Source organism: Ursus americanus, chromosome 5 (genome assembly GCF_024610735.1).
Source record: "Ursus americanus isolate L20-20 chromosome 5, mUrsAme1.1.p, whole genome shotgun sequence".
Lineage (NCBI taxonomy): Eukaryota > Metazoa > Chordata > Mammalia > Carnivora > Ursidae > Ursus > Ursus americanus.
Window position 1 is genome coordinate 64,800,180 of NC_142131.1, and position 27,945 is coordinate 64,828,124.

Below are 27,945 nucleotides of genomic sequence, written 5' to 3' on the forward strand. Positions count from 1 at the left end.
AACTGTGGTACTCTCTCTTCTCACAGGTGACTATGAGCTGGACGGAAAGCCCAGTGCAAAATGAAAACGTCGGGCCTCTTATTCAAAAATTAGGAAATTGCAGACAGCGAGAGCAGAGCAGTAAAGCAAGCGTGGGGCTCTCTGCGACCACACAGATGACACGCCCACACCATTTAACAAGCATGCTCTCACGATGAGTGTGTTATTCTCATCCGAAGCCTGGGGGAGGCGGAGTCAAACCAACTTTTTAAAGTGCCCGCTGGAGCCAGCCAGTAATGGTGAAAGATTCAAGAAAGGCCGTGCTTTGTGCCTTTGCCCAGAGACTCCTGTGATGAGTGAGGCGAGATGCTCAGACAGGAAACGGCTCTAGAAAGGAGGGTTAAATGTGAGATGTGTCAAGCCAGCCACGCAGAACCGATGATGAGAGAACTAGAAGCGAAAGGAAAGAAAAATCTGGGGGAGACAGATGAGACTTACGCTTGGTCTTGAAGGAAGTAAGGATTTGGAGAGAAGGAATGGGCTGGGTAGCCAGGAAGGAAAGGGAAAAGCAGGAGTTACTTAATTACCCTTCAGCTGAGGCCAGAAGACCCCGAAGGTGCAGTTCTGACAGTTCTAGTAACAGGGAGGAGAAAGGAGAACAATCCCTCCACTGCTCGGTTACAGAACCCTGGCCACACTTCCCCGTAACTGACCATGGGTAGAGCCATTGTCTTTTCAGGGCAAAAAAAAAGCAACTTGAAGTTCCTACTTCCTTCTGTGTGAAAGGAAGCCCGTCGCTAGAGTCTCTGAGAGTGCCGGGGACCGTGGCTCCTCTCAAAACTGCCTTTCCACTCCCAGGCTCATGACCAAACTACCGCTGTCTCCCAGCACCAGCCCCCAGGAAGCCGGTGGCCCCCCGAGACTGGCAGAGCCCGCCCAGGGATCCCAGGCAGGGCTCCCCTTGGCTTTTTTGTGGCTGCCAGGAAAGCGAGACAGCAGGTGTGCACACGCAAAGGCCCTGCAACCTGGGCGGGCCCCGCCGGCTCCCTGGCCAGCCTTTCCAGGTGCTTCGGAAGTCTGTGCCAGACAGGGGGCTGTCCTGGCTCTATCAGGTAGCAAGATCCGTCCCTGAAGCAAGGGGCAGACGTTCTGCAGTCGGCTGGGGCAGGAAGGAGGAAAGATGCTGCCCGCACGAGACTAGACAGGAAGGCAAACATCAGTGCCTGGATATCAAGACAGACACCCCACTTCTTTCTCAGAGGTTTATCTGCCTACAGGAGATCCTGACTCTTCCCCACCACCACCACTAAACTAGAAGCACGGGCTCCTCCCAGTAACCCCTCCTCCCCAAAGGCCCAAAAAGAACAAAGCGTCACCGTGAGGACTCACCGCAAGGAACAGATCCTCTTCTGGTCTGGGGACTCAGCCTCGCTGGACGGGGTTGGGGACTGGACTGTTGGCGACTTGCAGATCTTCTTTTTCTCCTCCACACCATTCTCAGCTTCTGAGCTGAAGAGAGAAGAACGCTTGACCTTAGACATCCGGGGAAGGGCGTGGAAGGAAAAACGATGAAAACACCTTGCTTTCTGGAGAAGGGAATGATGTTCAACCCCCATAGCAGGCCGAAGTCAGTCTGGACGGCTGTGCCCTTTCCAGATCTCCATTCTGCCCCCTCTCAGCTGGCCTCGCAAGGGCACGAGCTCCAGGACATGCCTGCTGCAGCAGGTAAACGTCCGACTCTGTGGGAAATGGGTGGCTCCCAGGTGTGCGCCCTCGGGCCCCACACTGCTCAGCTCTGCCCTGCTGGCTGCGTGCTGGGGCGACAGATCACCCGGAGGTGGGAGGGCCCATGTACACACGTGCTCAGCACACACGCTCACGCGTGGCCTTCTGCCAGGTGTGAGCCTTCCTGCTGCGAGCCCCCACCCCTTTGTTTGCATTTCTCTTGTGTCATTTACCACCCACTGTTGTAGTTATATATAGGTCCCACTTTGGGTTGTTGATATTTTAACCACGCGCTTCTCTAAGCCATTTACAGTCTCTAATCTTCACAGCCACCCAGGCTGGGTAGGAATTATTACACCCCTGAGATCTGGAATCTCAGGCTCTCAGATATCACCCATCTTGCCCAAGTTCACACAACCAGCATCTGTCTGAGTTGGGATTCAAGCTTAGGTCTGTCCATCGAGGAGGCCTCTGGGTACACACCCACCCTCATATCCTCTCTCTCTTTCCCCTGCCATCCACCCACCCCATGCCTCCAACCACCTGTCCCTCCATCTAGCCCCCTCATTAGCTCTTCAGTGGGAGAGCTCCAGGGTGGGGTGAGGGTCTTAGGGATTTTTATACTGACCACGGGTCTAGGTGAGTGCTGGTATATAATCATCATCAACAGGCTTTTAGAAAACTCAGGCTGACCTGGTGACCTCAGGCTGACCGAGGGGAAAGCAAGTCAGGAGGGTCTGCACACGGCACCACTAACAAACGGAGGTAACCGGTGGGGTGGATGCAGGAGCTGAGCTTCCTCAATCTTAGGGACGGGGGACACGAATTCCAATTTGGGAAAGAAAGAGGAGGGACAGGAACACGGGAAGGGAGATTGTGTGGTGTTTTACATGGAGCAGACCTTCTTTCGTGTCAGCCTGCAAAGCACAGAATTCACAAGACAGGGCAGCCGAACATACAGGAAAACATACTAAGATAGCATTGCTATGACAGTCTGGCTGATCGGAATCCTAATTTACCACCGTTTGGTGTCTTCACCTGCACATGACTGCACAAGCAGGAAATGTGAGTGGTTAGCTGAAGCTTTGTGGTTGCTTGCTTACCACTTTTCACCGTGTGGGACAGTTCCAGTCCATTCCCGTAAGACTGCAGTCGTGTCAAAATCAAGACCGAGTGTATCTGACAAGGTAGCCAATTAACAATCCCGACAGATGGTGCATGTTCTTACATCGTCGTTAGCATTTCTCATCTCTTAGTACATAAACCTTCCCCAACCTTCCACTTCTTCAATTCACAAAGTACTCAAAAGCACTCACGTACGATCGAGAAGAGAGCTCAGTTCGTAACGGAATTGCGTTAGGTGATAAAAGGCACATGGAAGTCTTTGCAGTATTACTGGGAAATCACTGCTTTGGTTTGAAATAGAGCATTTTATTTAATTTTAGGATCAAGTGGAGTCCATAGACTCAGAGAATTTTAGAACGGCGAAGGGGCTTCAGAGTACCCCTCCGTCTACCCGTCTTCCCCAAGATACACACATTATTCCCATTCTTCAAAAGCATCAGACGGGAATCCACTTGTGAGGCCCTCGTTCCGAAGGGAGAGTAAGTGTGTGTGGACCCTCAGCAAGCCACTCGGCATTTATTCATGTATTTACTGAGCCGAGGCCCCTGCTCTCCCGCACGGCACCCCTGCGGACCGAGAACGGGCCCTCCCACCGAGCAGCGTAACCCTAACCCTAACCCTAAACCTGCCCCTCTGTTTGGAGGTAGCCCCACTGCTACAAGGCCTGGCTGAGCTAAGGTCCCCCTAGCTGGGCAAATGTCGTATTTATCCAACTCCTAGACTAACTTCATTACAAACAGGGAGTGTCTGTGTTTTTTCATGGCGCTCAGCTCTGCATTTGGCTCCTAGTGGCCATTCATTCGTGTTGACTGATATGGGATTTGTTCTGCCGTGTCTCAGGAAGTGAAATTCATGTAGGGGCCGATTCAGTTTTAGAGTTTCGTCGACTTAAAGATGTCACGGGGGGCACCTGGGTGGCTCAGGCGGTTAAGCATCTGGGATAGAGCCCCGCATTGGCCTCCCTGATCAGTGGGGAGCCTGCTTCTCCCTCTGCCCCTCCCCAACCCCCCAAAGCCTTGCTCCCCCTCTCAAATAAAGTCTTTTTCTTTCTTTCTTCTTTTCTTTTCTTTTTTTTTAAGATTTTATTTATTTATTTGACAGAGAGAGAGACAGCCAGCGAGAGAGGGAACACAAGCAGGGGGAGTGGGAGAGGAAGCAGCAGGCTCCCAGCGGAGCAGGGAGCCCGATACAGGGCTCGGTCCCAGGACCCTGGGATCTCGCCCTGAGCCGAAGGCAGAAGCTTGACGACTGAGCCACCCAGGCACCCCTCAAATAAATAAAGTCTTAAAAAAAAAAAAAAAAGATGCTACGGAAACTCAAGCAAGTGAATTCCTGACACAGGAGAGCTCACTCCCACAAGCAGCCGTCCCCCCTGAGGTGTTGAGGCAGTGGACTGAAACTGTACGGGATCCAAACAGCAAAGACTGGCCGAGTGTGGGAGGGGATAGGGATGGTTCTGCAGGGCCGCTAGTGGAGACCCTGATGGCAGGTGTTCCAACCTTCCTCTTCCAACAAACGTTTACTGGAAGGGTCCCTGCTGGCAGGGTAGGACGCTGAGCTGGGCCGGTGACACAGATAAGTGACTGACAGTTTTAAGTATCGTCAGAAGAACCAGATGCTGGAAACATACGATTAACCTTCACTCAGCCTTGGCAAGTTATTTCTTCTCCTATCTCCAACCCAACCCAAGTATCACTGTGGGCCCTGAAAGCTTTTCAGTAGGAACTCCAGAGCAGTGAGACAGTCCTGCCTATACCAACCAAGCCTGATGTTACCATTTGGGGGAATGCATTTTTATTACCAGCTAGGAAGTGCTGGTTTCAGAAGACACTGTCCCACACTGTTACACAATCTATAAATAAAGAATGGGTTGGACAATCCCTATCGAGAGTGCAATATGAGTCAGTTCCCAGACCTTGTTAATCTGATGATGAGATGATTCAGATTTCACAATTTTTCAGAATTAGAATTCTTATATTCTTCCTGGAAAGAGTCTCTCTGAGTTTAAGGTAAACTCAGGTCTCCTTTCTCCTGCCCCATTCATCTCCAAGGCGCTTTGTCCCTCATGCTGAGAATGAGCTGTACTCAGCCATCATCCCAAGCAAGTCAAGGTAAGTAGCTGTTGGGCAGAATGATGATTAAGTGGCGTCTCAGGTAAATGAAAACAAGTGCCTCCTATGGTTCAGTCCAGGTAGTTGTGTTCCTTCCTAATCACAGTGGTGGATCCCTGCGTTTGAGTCAACCTTCAAGTTAAATCAGTCTAAGCTAAAGCATAGAAAATGTCATCAACTCCCTTATGGTAGTATGGATGAGGGTAGTTTTAAATCCATCATCACTTAAAAAAAAATCCCTGATCACCGTATGCTGAAACCACAGTCTTGACCAACAAGGTTGGGAAATGACTTGAAGATAGATAGGCTCTGTGTCACCAGAAGATCTCAAGGGGATAAAATCCTGGAAATGGGACTGTCGTTTTAAGTCCAGGTCTGTCACAATACAGTGTTGTGCTAAAACCCTATACTGGAAACTAGGGTACACCTGGGCAAGCCAAGACCTAGGGCACCAAACCCTTGCTATTTATTTTTTTTTTTAAGATTTATTTATTTGAGGGGAGGGTGGTGGGGGAGAAGGAGAGAGAGAATCTGAAGCAGACTCACTGCTGAGTACAGACCCCAGTGGGGGCTCGATCTCACAACCCAGAGATCATGCCCTGAGCCAAAATCAAGGGTCAGACACTTAACCAACTGAGCCGCCCAGGAGCCCCATCAAACCCTTGTTTTTGATGTGTTGCTTGCTTAGTGGCTTCAAGGCTGGCTGGCAGGCATGGGCGGCACTGCGAGGGAACAAAGAGATGGAGGCTCTGGGGGTGGCTGGGCAGCAGCCATAGTACAGATTGAGACATCATGGTAACCATAAAAAGGCTGCAGAATGCGGCACAAAGGTGCAGGAGGTGGTGATGGAGACCAGGGCCTCTGGAAGACCCCTCAGCCTCTCCAACTGCAAAGTAAATGCAAAATCTCCCAAACTAGATTTTTGTAAGCTAGAAAAAAGTCTCTCATTTACAATTTTGATACAGATCTTTGTCTAGAAAGTTTAAATTTTATGTATCTATCTACATATTCACTTCTGAATAAGTACTAGAAGCAGAAGTACACAATTCAAAAGTTAGAAATCCAACTCTGAAAACTATAAACTGCTGATGAAAGAAATCAAGGAGGACACAAACAGATGGAAGGACAGCCTGTGCTCATGGATTGAAAGAATATTGTTACAATATCCTTAGTATAGACAAAGGAATCTACACAGTGCAATCCCTATCAAAATACCAACAGCATTTTTCACAAAACTAGAACAAATAATCCTAAAATTTGCATGGAACCACAAAAGACCCCAAATACCCAAAGCAACCTTGACAAAGAAGAACAAAGCTGGAGGTATCGTAATCCCAAATTTCAAGATATACTACAATGCTGCAGTCATCAAGACAGTATGGTACAGACCCCAAAACAGACACACAGATCAATGGAACAGAATAGAGAGCCCAGAAGTAAACCCACACTTACATGGCCAATTAATCTATGACAAAGGAAGAATATACGACGGGGAAAAGACAGTCTCTTCAATAAATGGTGCTGGAAAAACTGGACCACTTTCTTACACCATACACTAAAATAAATTCAGGGGCACCTGGGTGGCTCAATCGGTTAAGTATCTGCCTTCAGCTCAGGTCGTGATCCCAGGGTCCTGGGATCGAGCCCCATGTCAGGCTCCCTGCTCAGCGGGGAGTCTGCTTCTTCCTCTCTCTCTCTGTCCCTCCCCCATTTATGTGAGCTCGCTCTCTCTCTCAAATAAATAAAAATCTTAAAAAAAAAAAAACCTCAAAATGGATTAAAGACTTAAATGTGAGACCTGAAACCATAACGCTTGTAGAAGAAAACATAGTGAATAATCTCTTTGACATTGACCTTAGCAACATTCTTCTAGATATGTCTCCTTGGGCAAAGGAAACAAAAGCAAAAACAAACTATGGGGACTACACCAAAATAAAAAGCATTTACACAGTGTAGGAAACCACCAACAAAACGAAAAGGCAACCTACTGAATGCAAGAAGCTATGTGCAAATGATATATCCAGTAAGGGGTTAGTAACCAAAATATGTATAGAACTCACATGACACCAAAAAACAAATAATCTGACTAGAAAATGGGCAAAGGACCTGAATAAACATTTTTCCCAAAGAAGATATACAGATGGCCAACAGACACATGAAAAGATGTGTCTAATCATCAGCACTCATCAGGGAAATGCAAATCCAAACCACAATGAGATACTATCTCATACCTCAGAATGGCTAAGACTCAAAAAGACAAGAAATAACAAGCGTTGGTGAGGATGTGGAGAAAAGGGAACCCTCACGCATTGTTGGAAGGAATGTAATTTGGGACAGCCGCTGTGGAAAACAGTGTGGAGGCTCCTCAAAAAATTAAAAACAGAAATACCACACAACCCAGTAATTCCACTTCTGGGTATTTACCCAAAGAAAACAAAAATACCAATCTGAAAAGATATCTGCACCCCTATGTTCACGGCAGCATTACTTACAATAGCCAAGCTATGGAAGTGGTCCAAGCACCTATGGATAAACGAAGGAATAAAGAAGATGCCGTCTATACACACAATGGAATATTAAACAGCCATTAAAAAGAACGAGACCTTGATATTTTTCACAACATGGATGGACCCAGAGGCTGTTATGCTAAGTGAAATAAGTCAGACAGAGAAAGACGAATACCTTATGATTGCACTTATATTTGCAATCTAAAAAAACAAAACAAAGGAATAAATACAAACAAAAAGCAGAAAGAGACCCACAAATACAGGGAACAAACTGATAGCTGCCAGAGGGTAGGGGTAGGAGGATGGATGTAGGAGAGTGGGAGATACAGGCTTACAGTTATGGAATCAATAAGGTACAACACAGGGACTATAGTCGATGGTACTGTAATATTGTATGGTAACTATGCTTGCTGATCGCAGCATAAGGTATAGACCTGCAGAATTACTATGTTGTACACCTGCCACTCAGGTAACAGTGTATCAACTGTACTTCAGTTAAAAAGTTACAAATCAAAAAACAAATCTCCCTTCTTTCCCTGTTTCATGGTGGCCCTGTCTGTCTCCAAAGAGGTACCCACTACTGTTCCTAGCTCCTGTGTGTCATTCCAGCAAGATTCTGTGTACGTATGAGTGTAGGTACTGAGCACAAATGATAGCATGCTATCATCCAGCTTGCTTTTTTCCCTTTTTACTTACTATATATCTTGGTGCTCTTTCCCTATCAGTAGACACAGAGCTTCCTCATTCTTTTTCATGATTGCATAGAGTTCCATAGAAATGGATAAATTATAATTTAACCAGTTCCTTCTTGATGGACATTCAGGTGGATTTCAGTCTTACTACAAATACAAATAACACTGCAACAAATGTCCTTGTATGTTTATTTTGTGTGTCAGTATATCCATAGGATAATTTCCTGGAAATGGAACACCTGTGTCAAAACATACACAATTAAAAAAACTTATTGACAAATTGCCTTCAGTAGAGGTTTTGTAACCCACACCCACAATACAAAGCAGTGTTTACACATTCTTAATGATAAAGTGTTAAACAAAAAAATTTTTTTTCCAAGTCCCTAGCAGATTACCTGGCACATAAAATAACAAGAATACTTTTAATGAAGACTAGTGTTAAATTTTTGATCTTTGCAAATGTGAGAGGCAAAAAAAAAAAAAAAAAAAAAAAAAAATCCATTTTAGTTTTGATTTACTGTTCTCTATGAGTAAGGGTGAGTGTATTTTTATGTATTTTAAAATTTCTGTTTTGTGATTTAGCTGTTTGTATGTACATTGTGCCAATTTTTCTATTGGGCTGTTGATTGAAACATTCAAGAGCAACACTTCTTATCACAACTATATATATCACTGATTCTCGCAATATTCCAGAACTGACTTTTTAAATAAATGATGTTAAATAATCAGAAGTTAAGTGGATATTAGGAGTTGGCCTAACATTAAAATAAAATGTCAATGACAAACTAACCTTTTTTTTTTTTTTTTTGGATAGGCTTACTGGCAGGTACGGAAAAAAATGCCAAAAACATAGCATTCTTTAGTTTCAGCAAAACCTTTAATAAAACCTGACAGGCTTCTAGTTCTAGAGGGAGGAATGGAGCACAAATGTTTGTCTCTCCTTTCCAAGGCCCTTTGGTTTCAGCAAAACCTTTAATAAAACGATTCTTTGGTTTCAGCAAAACCTTTAATAAAACCTGACAGTCTTCTAGTTCTAGAGGGAGGAATGGAGCACAAATGTTTGTCTCTCCTTTCCAAGGCCCGTTAAAATAAGTATAAAAAAAGTAATACTCTTGCTTATAATCATGGAGGGAAACCATCAACAGAAGAGTCAGTTCCCAAATTTCTGAAATATGGAAAGTAGAAAGTATAGTATTAACTCGTGTAGCAAAGTAAAGAAGCTATAGTTAGAATATGGGCATCAGTGGAAGATACGAGAACAGTAATCTGGTCTGTCAAAGTCCAATGAGGTGCTATAGGAGAAGGACTAAGAAGTTGATGAATACATTAGATTAAATTAAAGATGTATGTAAGAGATCTTTGCCTCCTCTTCACCCTAGCCCCCATCATTAGACCCATCATCAGGCAAGCAGACACTTAGCCACAGGGGTAAAATATCAGAACGGTTGTCAGTGAAAAGACAGAGCCAAATTAGGTGCAGAAAACCAGGGTACCCAGAATGGAGGGTGGAGCCCTACAGTAAATCCTTCTCATCCTCCCATGTGGAATCAGTAATCCCCAGGCTAGGTGCCAATCGACTACCCATGTCCTTCCATAGATCCCAGAAGAGCTCTTTAGTCCCTCTTTCTGAAACATGAAATGGCAACAAAGGATTGCCAGACCCTTGAAGAAAGTCTGAAGTCTTAATGAAAAGATTGAGATAAACCAACAGGAAAGTAAAATCCTTAGGAAACTGACTTCAGAGAACAGAAGAAAACTTAAGACAAACAAGCAAACAAGAAAAACAAAACCCCAAAGCCTTCTAATGAATATCTTCAGAGAGAGAAGGTGGCACCCATGAAATGGATCACAGTATTATGGCAAGGGAAACCTTTCTGGACTCCTCAATTCTCCCTGAGTCCAAGTCCTCAGTGGCTTACAAGGCACTTGGTGACCTGTCTTGTCCACCCCTCCTCAGCTCCTGACCCCCTCACTCACTTCCCTCCAACCACAGCCCCAAGCTCTCACGAGAAAACCTGTGCACTGGCTGTTCACCAAATGTAGGCTGATGTATTCTTTAAAGAGATAAAAGAGAAAGCAGGACTTAGAGGAATCTGCCTATGTAACATTAGGAATAGGCAGAGGGAGGCAGGGAGTTAGTTATAGTTGACTCTTATGTTCCATCAAAACAGGAAGTGAAGAGATAAGGTTTAAAATTAATAAGAAAGAGCAGGATGCAAACATTTTTATAGATAATGAAGTAACCACTGCCACTAAAATCAGGCACAGTTAGAAGAAGCTACTGGGGAGGCAGATGGAGAATGGGAGAGGTGGAACTGAGTTCGCTATAAATTTTAATACACTGTATTATTTTGTGAACACTTAAAAACATATTAACATCCTTAGAAAGAAGATGTAAAATATAGCGCGGATCATAAAAATAGGTGGATTTGCTGTCTTCAGATGTTTGAGTTCCTGCAATGTGTAGAACGTACTGGCAGATGCTGCCCTCTCCAGGGCTATCGCCTCTACTGGGAGTTTTAGTTTAGCACCTAAATAACGCACAGGTTATAAGGGATGTCTACCATACACAGAGTGCCTTGGGAATTCAGAAATCTAATTGTGAAGAAGAGAATCAGGGAACATTTGTGGAGGAAATCAGCATGACATCGTGTGCATGTATGGGGGGAGCAATATTTCTTTTCTCATTTAGCTGTCAGAAATACATTTCAGTACAAGAAACCAGAAGTGTAAATTATATTTCTATTTGTGTTGTAAATAAATAAAAATAACTAAAAAAATAAATCCGTTCCTTTGGATGGAGAAAATCAAACCCTTCCATTACTACACTGTAGTCATCTCTGCCACCCCTCTACCCAGGGAGACACTGTATTTGTGCAACTGTCATGGGGGAAGGATCGGTGTTTGAGCTGGGTACATACAACTTAGACTTGTAGAGATACCAAAAGGTCACCAGAAATACAAGGAAAGGCAGTAGCAAAAACAGGCAGACAAGGAAGAGTCATACATGCGCAAGGAAATCTAGCAGTCTGGTTTTCTCTGGAGTATAGGCAGCAGAAAGAAGTGGCAAATTACGTTGTTGGAAAGTTTGATTCCTAACGAGAGCAGGCTGCTTTTAGACTTCATTGGGTTGGCAGCAGGGATAAATGAAACATTTTTAAGCAGAAGGAATGAAGCGGCAGGGAACTAAGTGCCCATCTTTTCCCACACTGCCATCGTGAGGGTCTAAAGAGCTACGGACTTTGGGCCGATTATACTACATCAGCGGCCAAGCACAGGGTGGGGGTGGGGAGCCGAGTGCGATGCCAAGAAGCAGGAGACTGCACAGGAGGATGAATCCAGCGATAACACCAAAAGAGAGAAGAAAGCAAGCAATGGAGAGCGACATCCAAGATACCCCCAAGGTTATCTGGGGGACAGAGAAGATAGGACTGCCACCAACAACTACAGGGAACGCAAGAGGAAATGTAGTTGGGTGGGAGGGTTTTTGCAAACCTAGTTTTAGATATAACAGACGTCTATTGTGAGCAATAGAAATCTAACATATCGTGAGAAAGCTGTATCTAAGAAACCGAAAGAACCCAAAAGAACAACAGCAAAAAGAGTATCCGACTGCAGAGGAGAAGTCCTGCCAGCTGGAAACTCTTTCTGCTGAGCCCCAAGCACATGGCTAGAGCCAAGAGCAACAGCTGCAATCCCAGGCATGGAGGAATGGCTCACCATGGGCCACCAACGGGCCCCAACACACCTCTTTAAACTGGTCCCACAGAGCTTCTTCTGCTCGCATTCAAATGGACAAGCGTATGTCCCAGGACCCATCACGTCAGTCACTCCCACCTTTCTACCTTCTCCTCATTCCGTTTGCCCACATCACTGCTTTGCTTTCGAAGCCTAAGCGACTCAATTCCAAAAAGCATTTAATTGTCAGGATTCTGATTCGGAAGGGACAGAAACCCAACTCAAACCAGCTTATGTCTACAAAAAAAGAAAAAAAAAAAAAAAAAACCCCAAAGGGCTTTTGTCCCTGCTTTAAGATGAAGTCACGAGTGCAGAAGAGCTGCAGCTGCAGACCTTTCCCTTCAACCTCTGAACACACAGCAGTCATCTTGGGGTCTCCCTCTGCAAGTCGCCCGGGCTATCAATGCCCAATTCATCCTCCCGGGACACTGCCTCCATTGCGTCACGTCACCGCTCCAGAACCAACAATGGCTTTCTATTGGGCCTTGGATTGCGGTGTCTGAATATGAGCCAAGACCTGCCAGAGTTTTGCCGTGTTTCTCTACTTCTCAAAAAGAGTTCTGCGTTCCAGCCATGTTGGTCAACTCCCCGTGGCCTCGCTTCCATCGTGTTCCATCCTCCCTCTGTGCACTGGCTCTAGCCTGGACCATCCTCTCTGCTTCTTCCCAACTCCCCACAACGACACACTGTTCCATGCCCGGGGCATGTCTAATTATAGACCTTTCTGATACTGGCTCCCATCTCTTTAGCTTTAGTGTCTGGAAATACGAAATTGTGCAATTAATACTTACGGACCAGACAACTTTGAGTATATTTGCAGTACAGGACAAAAATCAGCCTTTTTTTTTTTTTAAAGTCATCTCTACACCCAATGTGGGGCTTCAACTCACAACCTGGAGATCCAGAGTCACATTTCTACTGACTGAGCCAGACAGGTGCCCCAACAATCAGCATTTTAAAACGGAGCGTGGGCTTACATTTTCTTTCATCCTACATCCTATACTCCTTCCCAGGTGTGCCTTACAACTTCTAGCAGAAGCGGGCCACGCTGAAGGTGTGAGAGGGGAGAACAAGTCGTCTTTCCACTTTCCCTTATACTGAATCAGCACTGTGTACAGACTTATTCCTCACACTGATCATTAGTTAGGTGAGCGATAATGTGAAACCCTGTGACAACTCAAACAGACTGACTTCGCTGTTGGAAGAAACGATCTCAAGGAAAATTATAATCAAACTAATTCAATCAATTCTCAGTAGTGGTACTCTGAGGCCAAGCACAAATGGAAAATGACAAAATAAAATGACAAGAAAAGACATCAAGGAGACAGCAATTGACTTTGCCAGTTTCCAGGAAGGGCAAATTGAGGCTGCTGATGGTGAATTCCCTTTGGTTATTTACACCCTCAGCATGTAAACAGTATTTTCTATGTTGCATTGCTCTGTGCTAACAAAATTTCTAAAAATAAGTTTAATATAGCTCCTTTAAACAAGAACATGATTTTCTCAGGGGCAAGGACTTTAAATAGTTTTTGTATTTCTATCTCCACTCCTTTTTTGAAGTTGTTCTGTACCAGCAATTGCTAAATGTCAGAATAAGCCATTTTCATGTACCTAAGATATATTCGAGGACATTTATTAAAGCTTTGGTCTGAAGGATGTGTTTGGGGAAGAAATAAATTTTAAAAGCAGAATGAAAAGCCTAGCAAAACAGAAAGATAGGAATACAAAAGAAAAGGGCATGAAATTCAGGGAAAAAATACTTAGAGACAATATTAACAAATCTTAAGCTATTATGGAAAATACTCAAAAATATCAAAAATATTAAATAAGATCAGAAAGGACTTCAGGTACTTGAGAAATAACTATAAATTAAAACCTAGATTATGGAGAGCAATTAGATCATTGGGAATGTATTTACAGGTCATAATACAGAAAAAGAACATGCCACATGATAAAATAGCCATTTGTAATTACAAGCAATTCTGAACGATAAAAGCAAAGCTGTTTTACATAAGTTGGACTTGTAACTACTCAAATTCATAAATGTGCTTATTGCCCAGAGCAGGAATGCTAGAATTTAAGAAAAATTAAGAAGTTCTTTCAACGAGCTTTGGGGAGGGACACAATTTTAAACACCTCTGTACCAAAAGAGATCTGATATCCAAGATAAATGGCCACATGCATAGTCTTTGAACCTATCACATCCTGAACACGGCCAGGAAGAAGGGAAGAACAAATACTTAAGGACAGTCTCTGCTCTCAGCAGATTTACACTTCAAATAAAGACAACTGGCACACATTAAAAAAAAACAAAACCCATTGTTCTATCAACCCCATTAAAACTCAGAATAAAGATGTTAATGCCTGTGTGGGGTTCCATCACAGAGTATCAATTTGGAACCACATTTTAAAGGAAAAGAGGACCAAGGATAGTACAAAATTGGGAGGATAAAGACTTCAGGCAGAAGTCATAAAACATTACAGTGTGCGAGGAAAGAGAAACGAACAATGACGATGGATGTGAGGAGTTCCAAAGAGAAGGTGTCTTTAGTAGAAGAGCCTGAGAGGTGAGTGGAATCATAAAAAAAATCAAGTGGCCAAGGCAGAAAGGTGCTGCTGAACAGAGGAGCCTCAAGATTTTGAGAAAATAACAGGATACTGCCCTAAAATGAGGCACAACTTTCTGAAAATGATATTCCTGAGGGGCGCCTGGATGGCTCAGTCAGTTGCGCATCTGACTCTTAATTTCGGCTCAGGTCATGATCTCACAGTCATGAGACTGAAGCCGGTGAGACGGGCTCTGTGCTCAGCAGGGAGTCCGCTTGAGATTCTCTCTCTCTCTCTCTCTCTCCCTCTCCCTCCCTCTGACCCCCACTCGCACACACAGTCTCTCTCTAAAATAAATAAATAACATATTTTTAAAAATGATACTGAGAAAATGACATTCTGTCCTCTGATAGATGGGTCCTGGATGAGAGGAATGTGGGGGAGTCTATATTTATAGGCACTCTTCCAGCAAAGAGAAGCTAGAGGACCAGGCGGTTAGAGAGAAAGGGGAAAAGGCAGACCCCCCCACCCCCAAGTAGGACCTCCCTAATAAACGACATGGGCAAAACATGTCTTTATGTGAATACCAGTGCTTCCTGAATTAAGTTTCATTTCTCTTGTTACCATGCATGAGAGTAACTTTTATTCCGGAGAGAGAGGGAATGTATCATGCCAGAAATACATGCAGTTAACCAGAAGGGAATATTTTACCTATTAATAGCACAGTAACATTTAAAATAAAATAAAAAAAAAAAACCCCACCCCAACTCAGGGCGACTGGAAGCTGACTTGAAGAGCAGTGTTTGTTCTTGTTTTGAGGGAGCCCCCACTGTGTCCGTGGAAACAGGCCCTCAGCTGCTGGAGGAGGCATTTGGACTTGAAGCACCGGAGACGGAGACAGGAGATAGGAGCTGTCTCCTGCCACCCTGGCTGTCATCTGTGATGACTAAAGGGCTTTCTTTCCTCTTACACCCTTCATTTCCTGGAACACTTTCTGGTCTATGCAGATTTAAAAAAAACCCAAAAACATCAAAAGCCCGAGAGCTGAAAGACCCAGGTACATGGCCATTGCAGCAGAGGTAAAAGTTGCCTCAAGACTCCAACACAGCACCGAAGAGAGCTCCGCAAAACGGTCTCTCCTCCGTTCCCCCCACTCGAACTGGGCAGTGCTGTGTCCTCAGGCTTCCGTCCTCTGATCTCATGGCTCAGAACAGCATGTGTGTGCGGACAGCTCAGGATGTTCCCCGGGCTGTGCCCTATAGGAATTTCCAGAAGTCAGCTCCACACTTCCTGCCACATCACCCCCGGTGATCCAAGCGGGCATGGGCTCCTTGGATGTCATCAGTGCATGAGGACATTCTCTTTGCTTAAATGCTTTGTATTACTAAGACTCCGGATTTCTTTCTAATGAAAATTAATGGGACTCAACCACTAGACAAGAAAGGCACTGTCCCTTTTTATGATTATTTATTTATAAATTAATTTTTTAAAAGATTTATTTATTTATTTTAGAAAGAGAGAGCGTGAGAGAGCATGTGAGTGAGGGGAGGGGCGGGGGAGAGCGAGAGAAGCCGACTCCCGCAGAGCATGGAGCGCCACCCCCAATCTCTGGGCTCCATCTCAGGACCCTCAGATCATAACCTGAGAGGAAATCGAGACTTGGATGCTTAACCCACCGCACCAGCCAGGCTCCTCTGTCATTTTTTAATAATGCAGTATCCATACATTACAGAAAACAGTTTCCTCTACGCTTTGGTTTAATTAAAACACTTCCAAACTAGATACTTCAGCAAAGAACAGTTCATGTTATCCTATGGCAAAAAATTATAAAAGAGTACTTTTTTGGTTATTTTGAGTTGTAAGATTCAAAAGTATTAATGTAACCTGCTCATGAAAGTAAACCCATTAACTGTCTCTTATCTTTGTTTTTCTCCCCTGGAATCTATCCCTGTGTTTTGTATGTATTATTGTCAGAGAATTATTTGATATTTATATCATAATATATCACATATGATATAAACAATATAGCATGTATCATTTTGTCAGTATCATGATCTAAGCAAATACATGATATATCATAATTATTACATATATCAATATATGTAATAATTATAGAGTAACTCCTCACTGTTGTCGAGAAGAAATGTTTATCCCAGTATTTTAAAGATAAGTAACTTGCGCAGGATAGAAGAATTAGAATTAGTGTAATTTATACATGAAAATTAGTACCTCTTCCAAGAAAATATAAGCAGTAAGCCTAAACAGGTTTTTTTTAAAACTCAAATACCTGAGATCCAGACCCGAGCTGAGATCAGGGTTGGATGCTCAACCGACTGAGACACCCGGGTGCCCTTAAATACATTTTAACAGATCTTACATCTGACATCCTTATTTCCTGTTCTTAATTTCTCCCACCACAAATATGCATTTTCTCTACTGAAAATACACTGCTTGGCTAAACACCTGTTCTCTGCCTCCTCCCTCTCCCTTGCCACCCCTTTGTACTGCATTTTCCAAATGACTTTAAATTTGCATGGCTGTTCGCAAAGAGCACGCACACCCATACCATGCATGAGACCATCCCACTGCTCGTGACAACTTGAACAAGGAGAGTATGTATGACACCTGTTATCCACATGTCACGAGTAAGGAAGCTAAATAAGAGCACCGAGGGACTGACACACAGTAATCTGAGTGCCTAGAACCTCCATTACTCCCATACATTGACTACCTGTTTCCCACCAAACTCATTCAGACCCCAAGACCTGTGGAATTTACCTCCTTAATATTCTCCAGTTATGTTCCCACCCTGTTTTTTCCCAGTTCTGCTGGCTTTGCCGGGATCCTCAAGGTCTTCTGCCTGGACCACTGTACCTCCCTACCTCATCTGAGCTCTGAGAGACACTTCCTCCATCGAACACCTTCTGTCTATATATTAGATCACTTTATGCTGTGATCTGGGAAAAACCCAAATAGGATAATTACATTATCTTCTCACCCACATCCCACTGAAATCCTTCTGGTTCTCCAATGCCTATGGGATGCATCTGAAGATGAATTAAGGAGGCCCTATGCAATTTGGAACCTCCCTCTTTGGCTTTTAACTTTCCATCATGTTGCCCCAGTCGTGGGCTTGGGCTGCCTAAGACATCTTTCCCGGCCCTGGCAAGCACTGGTTATCTTCCAAGATTTAGCTCTGGCTGGCCATCGTCCTATAGGGAAGCTTGCCCAGTGCCTTGTGTGCCTAGAGGACTGATCCTCCTTTTCAGAATGTTCCTTCCCAGTACTCTATAAGGTAGGTCTGCCATGGCAACTGCATGCTTTAATTGGGGGGTTTGTTTTAAAATTATGAATGCCTACAGTTTACTTGCCTTTTTCTCTTTGGATCATAAGCCCCTGGAGGGCAGGGTCCAGGGTTTTCTGTACCCCTTGGGGGAAAGGGCTCTACTCGTTTCCCTTAAGTACTTCATGTTCCTCAACTCAGCACTAGAGGCCAGGCATTCTGATTTCTAGCCCAGAGCCCTTTCTGGCTACACCAGACAGCATAAATAGCAACAGGAAGGGATGTACTTCACTGGGGATTCCTGGACTTGGGAAGACTGGCATGGGAAAGGCCAGAGAAATTTTCTACTAGAGGGTGGATCCTGTTCTGGCAAACTTGGACCAAACTGGTCACGGGCAGCTTTAGTGAGGCAATGGCCTGCCCTTCCAATTCTTCCAGGCAAAGGTCTGACAAAGGGACACAGCAAATACTGTGGGTCAAGAAGGAACATCTCAATTGAGGAAGCTTTACTGTTTCTTCCCACGAAACTGGGTGAAAGGTAGGAGAGTCGGCCTTACTAAGCCCATATGAGCTCATCATTGCTGTTGGGAGGGGCCATCACACCGTTGTTGGTTTTGTTTTTTTAAGAGTCTAAAGGGCAATGCTTAGATATTGCAGATTCCAAGAAACCCAAAGAACACAAGATTGCTTTTCTTCATTTTATACCTCTGCAATGGATAAGGCTCAAGGAAAAGACTCTATTCCCGGATCTGTGGCTTCCTAAGAGCAGCCCAATGCGTGGTTTCTGGGAGGGGCATCTTCATAAAGATTGTTTATCACATTTCAGTGTCTGAATGAGACTCTGGCTTTCTCGCCTCCACACCAGGTCCCTGCTCCCACAGCATGGACTACAGAGCTGCTCTCTGTCCTATCACACTTGAATTTAGATTTTTTTTTATTTTCCATTTTTAAGAATTTGGGGTAAAGCTCATTAGGGTAGCGTATGCATTTTCTATTTGACCAATGAAGCCTGGTGATGTTCACAGAATAGTGACAATGTTTGAAGATCTGTCATAGATCTCATTAGAAAAACTAAGGCTGGTCTACTTTTGGGGATTAATACTTAGTTTACATCACAGCCAACTGAGTAATTAAAAGTTCCCACTTATTTTCATAAATGATTAGAAAAATTTCCAATTATATGAGTTTTATGATACATACAATGTAGACAAAAGAATGATTATTTACTCTTGGCCAATCTCGTTTCATCTATCTCTTCTCCTCCCAGCTCCCATTTATTTTGAAGCAAATCCCTACATTATCACTGCATCTATAATCATTGCAGTATGCATGCTAGAAGTTGAATAAATAAAAAAGATAAACACAATACCAATATCAAACCCAAAAAGGATTAACAATTGTAACTGATTAAAAAAATAAGTGAGGGGCACCTGGGTGGCTCAGTCAGTTAAGTGTCTGACTTTGGCTCAGCTTATGATCTTGGGGTCCTGAGATGGAGCCCTGTATGGGGCTCTCTGCTCAGTGGGAAGTCTGCTTCTCCTTCTCCCTCTGCCCCTCCCCCTACTCGCGCTCTCTCTAGCTCTCACAAATAAATAAAATCTTTAAAAAAAAATAAGTGAAATCTAGCTCTTATTCAGGGAACATATTAACATTATGTATTATTATTGAAGAGTAGCAGGACATGTCTCCCCAAAAGATGCCATTTCGGTGTGTGGGCTATTTTGACCTGTAGGCATTTGAACGAGAGCAAATGCATGGAGAGGCTTTCTCTGAACACCCCTTCCCTGCCTTAAGACAGATTCTCCCAGAAGGAATTTCCTGGGAGTTTCATCAACCATGAAGGACTGACTCATCATGAAAGAGTAGACTAGAAGTTGCCACCACACCCACCCAGACAAACGGTCAGAAATTGTCATACCTCTTGCCTATTCTTCTTCAGGCCCTTCATCTTTCATAAAAATCATTTACTTTCCCTGAGAGGTCCACGTCCTCCCTCTCCTCTCCCTATAAAGATGGAATTTAATACCGAGTTCTAAAGCCACCTCTCTGAGTTACTCATTTTTCCCTGGGTAGCTCCCACATATACATAGGACAAACATGTTAATAATGTTCTTCTCTTGTGACTCTACCTTTTATTATGGAAGTCTCAGCTAAGAACTCAGAAGAGTAGAAGGAAAATTATTTTCTCCCTCTGCAGTACTTAGGGTTACAGTGAACTAAATCATCTCTGGGCACATGCTAGATATTCAGAGTATCCAGTACGGGACTTGGAAGAGTTCACATTCCCTGCATTAACCCACATGGTTGTCACCAGCCCGGCAACAGGAGCTAACCCTCTGGTATTTCCATGTGCTGGGGGCTCTTTTCTTGGGGGCCTAGTTGCTCTGGATACTCTGGGGAGAAGAAACAGAAATAGTCCCTAATCTCAACACCTGGGCCAAATTAGGTCTTCTTGGGGATGAAGGAAAAGAGATGTGGAATTACACGGGTCAACAAGAAGCTGGTTATCATTGTGAGCAGACTGTATCTAAATGGATGAGCCACCATGACAGTAGGTGGGATATTAGTACCACATCTGTTCCTGCCTGCTCCTCTCCAACACCCCCAAACCTGCCTTTCAAAACCCAAGGATTTTCCTGAGAGAAACCTGCTGCTCAGCAGACACACAGGGGGATGTGACAGCACAACCATCCATTTCCTCTGGCCCATCAATATTATTTGTCAGTGAGGCCTTGGGCGGTGCTGGTACTTGAGGTTGTCTGGGTTTTCCTACAGATGCACTCATTGGCCTTTGAGAATTGGCAGGGTTAGGTCAGCCCTCCTGGGCACAGGAAAGGGATGGAAAGTAAGCATCTAAAAAGCAAGCAGTATGCGGGTTTGAAACAAAATATGGCATTCTAGGTGCAAAGATCAGCTCTCTCTCAAAATATTCAGTTCTCAGACTTTGCCAATTATATATATATGCTACACACGACAACTGCCCCCTTATCTCTGCAAGAAGTTCTTGCCAATTCTTAGAACAAAAACCTTAGAATCCTGTCCATGAGAAAGACCTTTCATGTAACAGTAATTCCTACCCTCTCCTTGAACAGCTTCAGATACTAAACTGTCAGGCTATCTTAGAAAGAATGCTGAGGAAATGTCTTTTCTAAGCTGAAGCCTAGCTTGTTTTAAAAGCAGCTCCCTGCACAGTATAGTTGGCTCAATCATGGGAGAAAATGGGCAGCCCGTCTTTTGTAGCACACCTGAATCTCCTCCCCACCATTCCTGCTTGCTCCTCCAACTGCCACCCTATTATGCTCCCCTCTATTTCTTGGGAAGCATCTCTGAACATGTAAGCCAGAACCGGGGCGGGGCTACTGGAAGGCATCTCTCTCTTTTACTCTTATGAAGTGACACCACCACCTCCTGAAGTCACTGGCGGTGTCTTCCCACCACGGCTGAGAGAAAGCTGGTTTTACAGAGGGCGCAAAGCAGTAGGTGACCAAGTACAGGGTGTGTTTGGAGACAGAGGAGGAGGAAGATGTGAAAGAGTGTGAGCAGGCTCTGCAGCCTCAAGCTTATGCCTGGGGGGCCCTGTTTTCTTACTAATTAATGGGAGCCTGGCTTAAGACATGAACACACAGAATGAAACAACACTTACCAAAACCAGGACAGAAAATACAAATAAAGCTGAAGCACCTTCTTCTCTTCTGTGACAGGTCATTTTGGGTAGGCTTGAGCCATACGGTTTCTGGTAAGATCTATCTGTGAACTCCATAAATGAGTGGTCCTGAAAGTGGGGCCTAAGCACTTTCTATGTCAGAGCCACCTGGGAGATGGTGGGTGGGCTGTAAAAATGAACATACTTAAACCTACCACAAACTGTTTTTCTTTTCTTTTTTTTTTTTTAAAGAGGGAGGGTTGGGGGAGAGGGAGAGAGAAGATCTTAAGCAGGTTCCATGCTGAGTGTGGAGCCTTCAGTGGGGCTCGATCTCACCACCGAGATCATGACCTGAGCCGAAATCAAGAGCCCGATGCCTAACCAACTGAGCCACCCAGGTGCCCCTCTTTCAAACCCTTTTAAGACTTAAGTCTTATGCCCACTAAAATCTTGGAACTACTGGGGCGAATGGAAACCAAGCCAAGGATTATTAGGTCAAGTGAGAAGCAAATTGGTTAGTTTTGATTCTTTCTTTCAGTGATCTTATAATGCGGGCTGGCAAAAAGGGGTAAATTTATCAGCACAAGCTAGTACTCCTAGAAAAATAATCCCCATTAATGATGAGTATGTAATGGCACCTTTAGGAATGAAGTTTCTATATTAGTTAAATGCACTATCCAAAAGCGAAATACAAACCATGTTTGAATTTTCTTTTGGAGGTAAAATTACTCGTGATTTTTGTTTTATTTTTTGCTATGATCTGTGGTGGTCAAGGTTACTACTGTGAGCTTGTTCTAATCACATGTTAATTTGTTTAAACTGTCTTTTAAAAAAAGGAGAAAAGGGACACCACTGGATTGTGGGACACAAGTTATGCTCAATGTCTTAAACCAGAGCAGATTTCAAGTAAATGTTTAGGGAGGAATTTTTAGTACAAGGCTCACAGGAAAATCTCTACGTTTTATAACCCATAAATTTGAATACATCTTGGAAAATACATTTTAAATAGGGTTTTGACGAGGTTTCTTTCAAAATTTTGAGTGATGTAAATATTCAGTTAAAGGAGGTGGTTGTCCTTAGTGGGGAGTCTGCTTCCCCCTCTCCCTCTGCCCTTCCCCCCACTTGTGCTTGCTCTTCCTCTCTCCCTCTCTCTCTCAAATAAATAAAAAAAATAATAAAGAAGGTGGTTGGTGATGAGATCAGGAGTTAACAGATTAGATGTGCTACAGTTAAATCCTAGAGCTTGAGAATCCATCCCGACAAGCTACAAGTCTACCTTCTCTTATTTAGATTTAGCCTGGCTATTCTTACATGCTTACTCTTTGAGAGGAATTTTAGATTCAGTCTGTAACGTTTCAGAGTGTCACTGAAATTCTGTTTGAACATAAAATTAAAGGAACACAACTATCCTTACTATGTTAAGTTTTTCTTTCATTTCAAAGAAGGTAAACCTCTCCATTAATTGTCTCCTGTAGTAGCTGCATTGTTCTTAAGTCCTCTTAAATTTACTTCTGGTTATTTCATATTTCTTGTTCTTTGTACCTTTTCCTCCAATTTGTTTTTTAAATTTGTGACTGTTGGTAAGAAAGGTAATTGATTTTAAAATATTGTCTGATGACCAGTTAACCTATTGACTACTCTTGTTTCTAACTGTGTGAGTTCACTTGAGTTTAAAAATTGAAGTTCATTTTCACCTCTGCTCAGCATACAGAAAGTCCAACCTCCTGTGGGTTCGTCTTGACAGAGTTGCATTTAATGTTCCTTATTGCCGGCATCCTCCAACATATGGACCACTTCCTTTTCTTGAGAACTTTGAAACTTGGATCCTTCATTGTCCACGTGAATGGCATCTGACCACTTGGTATTAACTCCATTAAATCATTGCTCAGATTGCTCCATATAAAAATGCTCTCTCTTGCTGTCTGCCTGTGATCTTCTATCATCCCAGTTCCCGCCTGTCACCACTCCCACCTGGTTCTTTTTGGCATCAGACACAGATAACAGTCTTTGATATTCCATGTTCTCCTAAGCTGATCAATGCCTTCTGGACTTATTTCCTGAAAGCAGCGCAGACCACCTCTGTGACAGATTCACCCTCAGTTTCCAGGTATGCCAATCCTTCTGCCAGCATCAACACCACAAGATCAGCTCAATATCAGCCTTTTTACTTTCTCAACCCTAGATGGTGAGCACTGCTGAAGGGGCAAAATTAGCCCTTACTGCGGACTGATGCTGCTGTCAGGGGCCCATTGGCAGCTCTTGGCCATCCTCCCTACCTATTTCCTCAGCTTGCTTTCTAAACACTCTCCATGCTGCCAAGCCCCTAGCCACACACAACCCACCCTCTGGAAGAAATGGGGCACATCACTACCTAGCTAGGAGAACAGAAAACTGAAGTATTCATGGGAGTGCCGCCAGTGTGTTCCCCTGAACTACAATGGCGTGTACCTGCATCTACCGCATCTGTGTGTTCCCCCAGTTTCAGAAGACAAGGGCTCTCTCCTAGTGACGTTCAAGCCCATGTTCCCACACCTCTGGGCTTGTTCTATTAGTCCACCTTTGTGCTACATCTTCACCCTTCTCCTTTCTGCTAGCTTTCTCCAAGTTTATTTTTTATTTTATTTATTTTTTAATGATTTTTTATTATATTATGTTAGTCACCATACAGTACATCCCCGGTTTCCGATGTAAAGTTCGATGATTCATTAGTTGCGTATAACACCCAGTGCACCATGCAATACGTGCCCTCCTTACTACCCATCACTGGTCTATCCCATTCCCCCACCCCCCTCCCCTCTGAGGCCCTCAGTTTGTTTCTCAGAGTCCATAGTCTCTCATGTTTCATTCCCCCTTCTGATTAACCCCCCTTATCTCTTTCTTCCCCTACCGATCATCCTATTTCTTATGTTCCATAGTCTGCAAGTTTATGTACAACCTCACAAAGCTCTCTCATTTAAAAACCAAATCTGTGAGAAGAGTCCAAGATGGCAGAGGAGAAGACCATAATTTTGTCTGGTCCCAGGAATCCAGCTAGATAGCTGGATTCTGAACACCTGCAAATTCAATCAGAGATATAAGGAAAGAATAGGGGCGCCTGGGTGGCACAGCGGTTAAGCGTCTGCCTTCGGCTCAGGGCGTGGTCCCGGAGTTCTGGGATCGAGCCCCACGTCAGGCTCTTCCGCTGTGAGCCTGCTTCTTCCTCTCCCACTCCCCCTGCTTGTGTTCCCTCTCTCGCTGGCTGTCTCTATCTCTGTCGAATAAATAAATAAAATCTTTAAAAAAAAAAAAAAAGAGATATAAGGAAAGAATAGATGCACCTCTACAAATAGAAAAGTGACCACTTTCTGTAAGAATGACAAGATGGAAAAACTCACCTCAAAAAAGAGAACAAGAGGCACTACTAACCGTCAGGGACCTAATCAGTATGGATATAAGTTGTCGGAACTAGAGTTCAGAATAACAAATATAAAGATACTAGCTGGGCTTGAAAAAAGCATAGAAGATGCTAGAGAATCCCTTTCTGGAGAAATAAAAGAACTAAAATCTAATCAAGTCGAAATAAAAAAGGCTATTAATGAGAAGCAATAAAAAAATGGAGGCTCTAACTGCTAGGATAAATGAGGCATAAGAGAGAATTAGTGATACAAAAGACAAAATGATGAAGAATAAAGAAGCTGAGAAAAAGAGAGATAAACAACTATTATCATGAGGGGAGAATCTGAGAGATAAGTGATACCATAAAATGAAACAATATTAGAATAATTGGGATCCCAGGAGAGGAAGGAGAGGGAGGGAGGGAGAGAGGGAGGGGCACAGAAGGTATATTGGAGCAAATTATAGTAGAGAACTTCCCTAATCTGGGGAAGGAAACAGGCATTCAAATCCAGGAGGGACAGAGAACCCCTCTCAAAATCAATAAAAATAGGCCAACACTTTGACATATAATAGTGAAGCTTGCAAATCTCAGAGACAAACAGAAAATCCTAAAAGCAGCTCAGGACAAGAGGTCTGTAATCTATAAGGGTAGAAACATTAGACTGGCAGAAGACCTACCCACTGAGACCTGGCAGGCCAGAAAGGACTGGCCTGATATATTCAGGGCGCTAAATGAGAAAAAATATGCACCCAAGAATGCTTTATCCAGCAAGGCTGTCATTCAAAATAGAAAGAGAGATAAAAAGCTTCCAAGACAAACAGAAACTGAAAGAATTTGTGATCACTAAATCAGCCCCACAAGAAATATTAAAGCGTATCCTTTAAGTGAAGAAAGAGCCCAAATGTAACATAGAAAAGAAAGGAACAGAGACAATATACAAAAACAGTGACTTTACAGGTAATCCAATGGCACTAACTTCATAACTTTCAATAGTTACTCTGAATGTAAATTAGCTAAATGCCCCAATCAAAAGACACAGGGTATCAGATTGGATAAAAAAGCAAGATCCATCAATATGCTGTCTGCAAGAGACTCATTTTAGACTAAAGACACCTCCAGATTGAAAGTGAGGGAGTGGAAAACCATTTATCAAGCCCGCTAGTATCTTTACATTTGTTATTCTGAACTCTAGTTCTGACAACTTATGTCCATACTGATTAGGTCCCTGGCAGTCAATAGTGCCTCTTGTTCTCTTTTTTGAGGTGAGTTTTTCCGTCCTGTCATTCTTGCAGAAAGTGGTTGCTTTTCTATTTGTAGAGGTGTAAACAGGTCCATTAGGACATGAAAAGAAAAGGGGGTGGCAATCTTTATATCAGACAAATTAGATTTTAAACCAAAGACTGTAATAAGAGATGAGAAAGGACACTATTTCATAATTATAGGGTCCAACAAGATCTAACAATTGTAAATATCTATGCCTCTAACATGGGAGCAGCCAATTATACAAACCAATTAATAGCAAAATCAAAGAAACACATTGATAATAATACAATAATAGTAGGAGACTTTAACGTGCCCCTCACTGCAATGGACAGATCATCTAAGCAGAAGATCAACAAGGAAACAAGGGCTTTGAATAACAACTGCACCAAATGGACTTCACAGATATATTCAGAGCATTCCATCTCAAAGCAACAGAATACACATTCTTCTAGAGTGCACATGGATCATTCTCCAGAAGACATTACATACGGGGTCACAACTCAGGTCTCAACTGGTACCAAAAGACTGGGATCATTCTCTGCATATTTTCAGACCACAATGTCTTGAGACTTGAACTCAATCACAAGAGGAAATTTGGAAAGAACTCAAATACATGGAGGTTAAAGAGCATCCTACTAAAGAATGAATGAGTCAATCAGGAAATTAAAGAATTTAAAAAAAAATCATGGAAACAAATGAAAATGAAAACACAACTGTTCAAAACCTTTGGGATGCAGCAAAGGTGGCCTTAAGAGGGAAGTCCATAGCAATACAAGCCTTTCTCAAGAAAAAAGAAAGGTCTCAAATACACAACCTAACTTTACACCTAAAGGAGCTGGAGAAAGAACAGCAAATAAAGCCTAAACCCGGCAGGAAAAGAGAATTAATAAAGATTAGAGCAGAAATCAATGAAACAGAAACCAAAAGAACAGCAGAACAGATCCAAAAAATAGGAGCTGGTTCTCCAAAAGATTTAATAATATTGACAAACTCCTGGCCAGACTTATCAAAAAGAAAAGAGAAAGGAGCCACATAAATAAAATCATGAATGGAAGAGGAGAGTTCACAATCAACACTGAAGAAACACAAGCATAAGAACATATTATGAGCAACTATATGGCAACAAATTAGGCAATCTGGAAGAAATGGATGCATTCCTGGAGATGTATAAACTACCAAAACTGAACCAGGAAGAAAGAGAAAACCTGAACAGACCCATAATCAGCAAGGAAATTGAAGCAGTCATCAAAAATCTCCGAACAAACAAGAGTCCAGGGCCAGATGGCTTCCCAGGGGAATTCTACCAAACATTTAAAGAAGAACAGTTATTCCTCAGAATCTGTTTCAAAACACAGAAATGGAAGGAAAACTTCCAAACTCATTCTATGAGGACAGCATTACCCTGATCCCAAAACCAGACAAGGACCCCACCAAAACGAATTACACACCAATATGCCTGATGATTATGGATGCCAAAATCTTCACCAAGATACTAGCTAATAGGATCCAACAGTACGTTAAAAGGATTATTCACCAGGACCAAGTAGGATTTATTCCTGGGCTGCAAGTGTGGTTTAGCATTCACAAATCAATCAATGTAATACACTACATTAATAAAAGAAAGGACAAGAACCACAAAATCTTCTCAAAAGATGCAGAAAAAGCATTTGACAAAATACAGTATCCTTTCTTGATTAAAACTCTCCAGTGTAGGGAGAGAGGGAACATACCTCAATATCACAAAAGGCATATACAAAAGACCCGCAGCAAATACCATTCTCAATGGAGAAAAACTGAGACCCTTTCCCCTAAGGTCAGGAACACGACAGGGATGTCCACTATCACCACTGTTGTTCAACATGGTACTAGAAGTCCTAGCCTCAACAGACAACAAAAAGAAATAAAAGGTATCCGAATCGGCAAAGAAGTCAAACTCTCACTCTTTGCAGATGACAT

At 43.2% G+C, this 27,945-nt stretch overlaps 1 protein-coding gene across 3 annotated transcripts in view; it reads right to left on the bottom strand.

Moving 5' to 3' along the window:
• Window positions 1-27,945, bottom strand: part of GRAMD2B (GRAM domain containing 2B) — a 105,361-nt gene that overhangs the window by 22,286 nt on the left and 55,130 nt on the right. For 2 of the 3 annotated variants that reach the window (XM_045794823.2, XM_045794824.2), the window contains exon 2: window positions 1,369-1,488. In XM_045794823.2, coding sequence (XP_045650779.2) covers window positions 1,369-1,488 — 120 coding nt within the window. Of the gene's footprint in view, window positions 1-477; window positions 521-1,368; window positions 1,489-27,945 lie in introns of all 3 variants that reach the window. The other variant, XM_087862345.1, reaches the window with a different exon arrangement.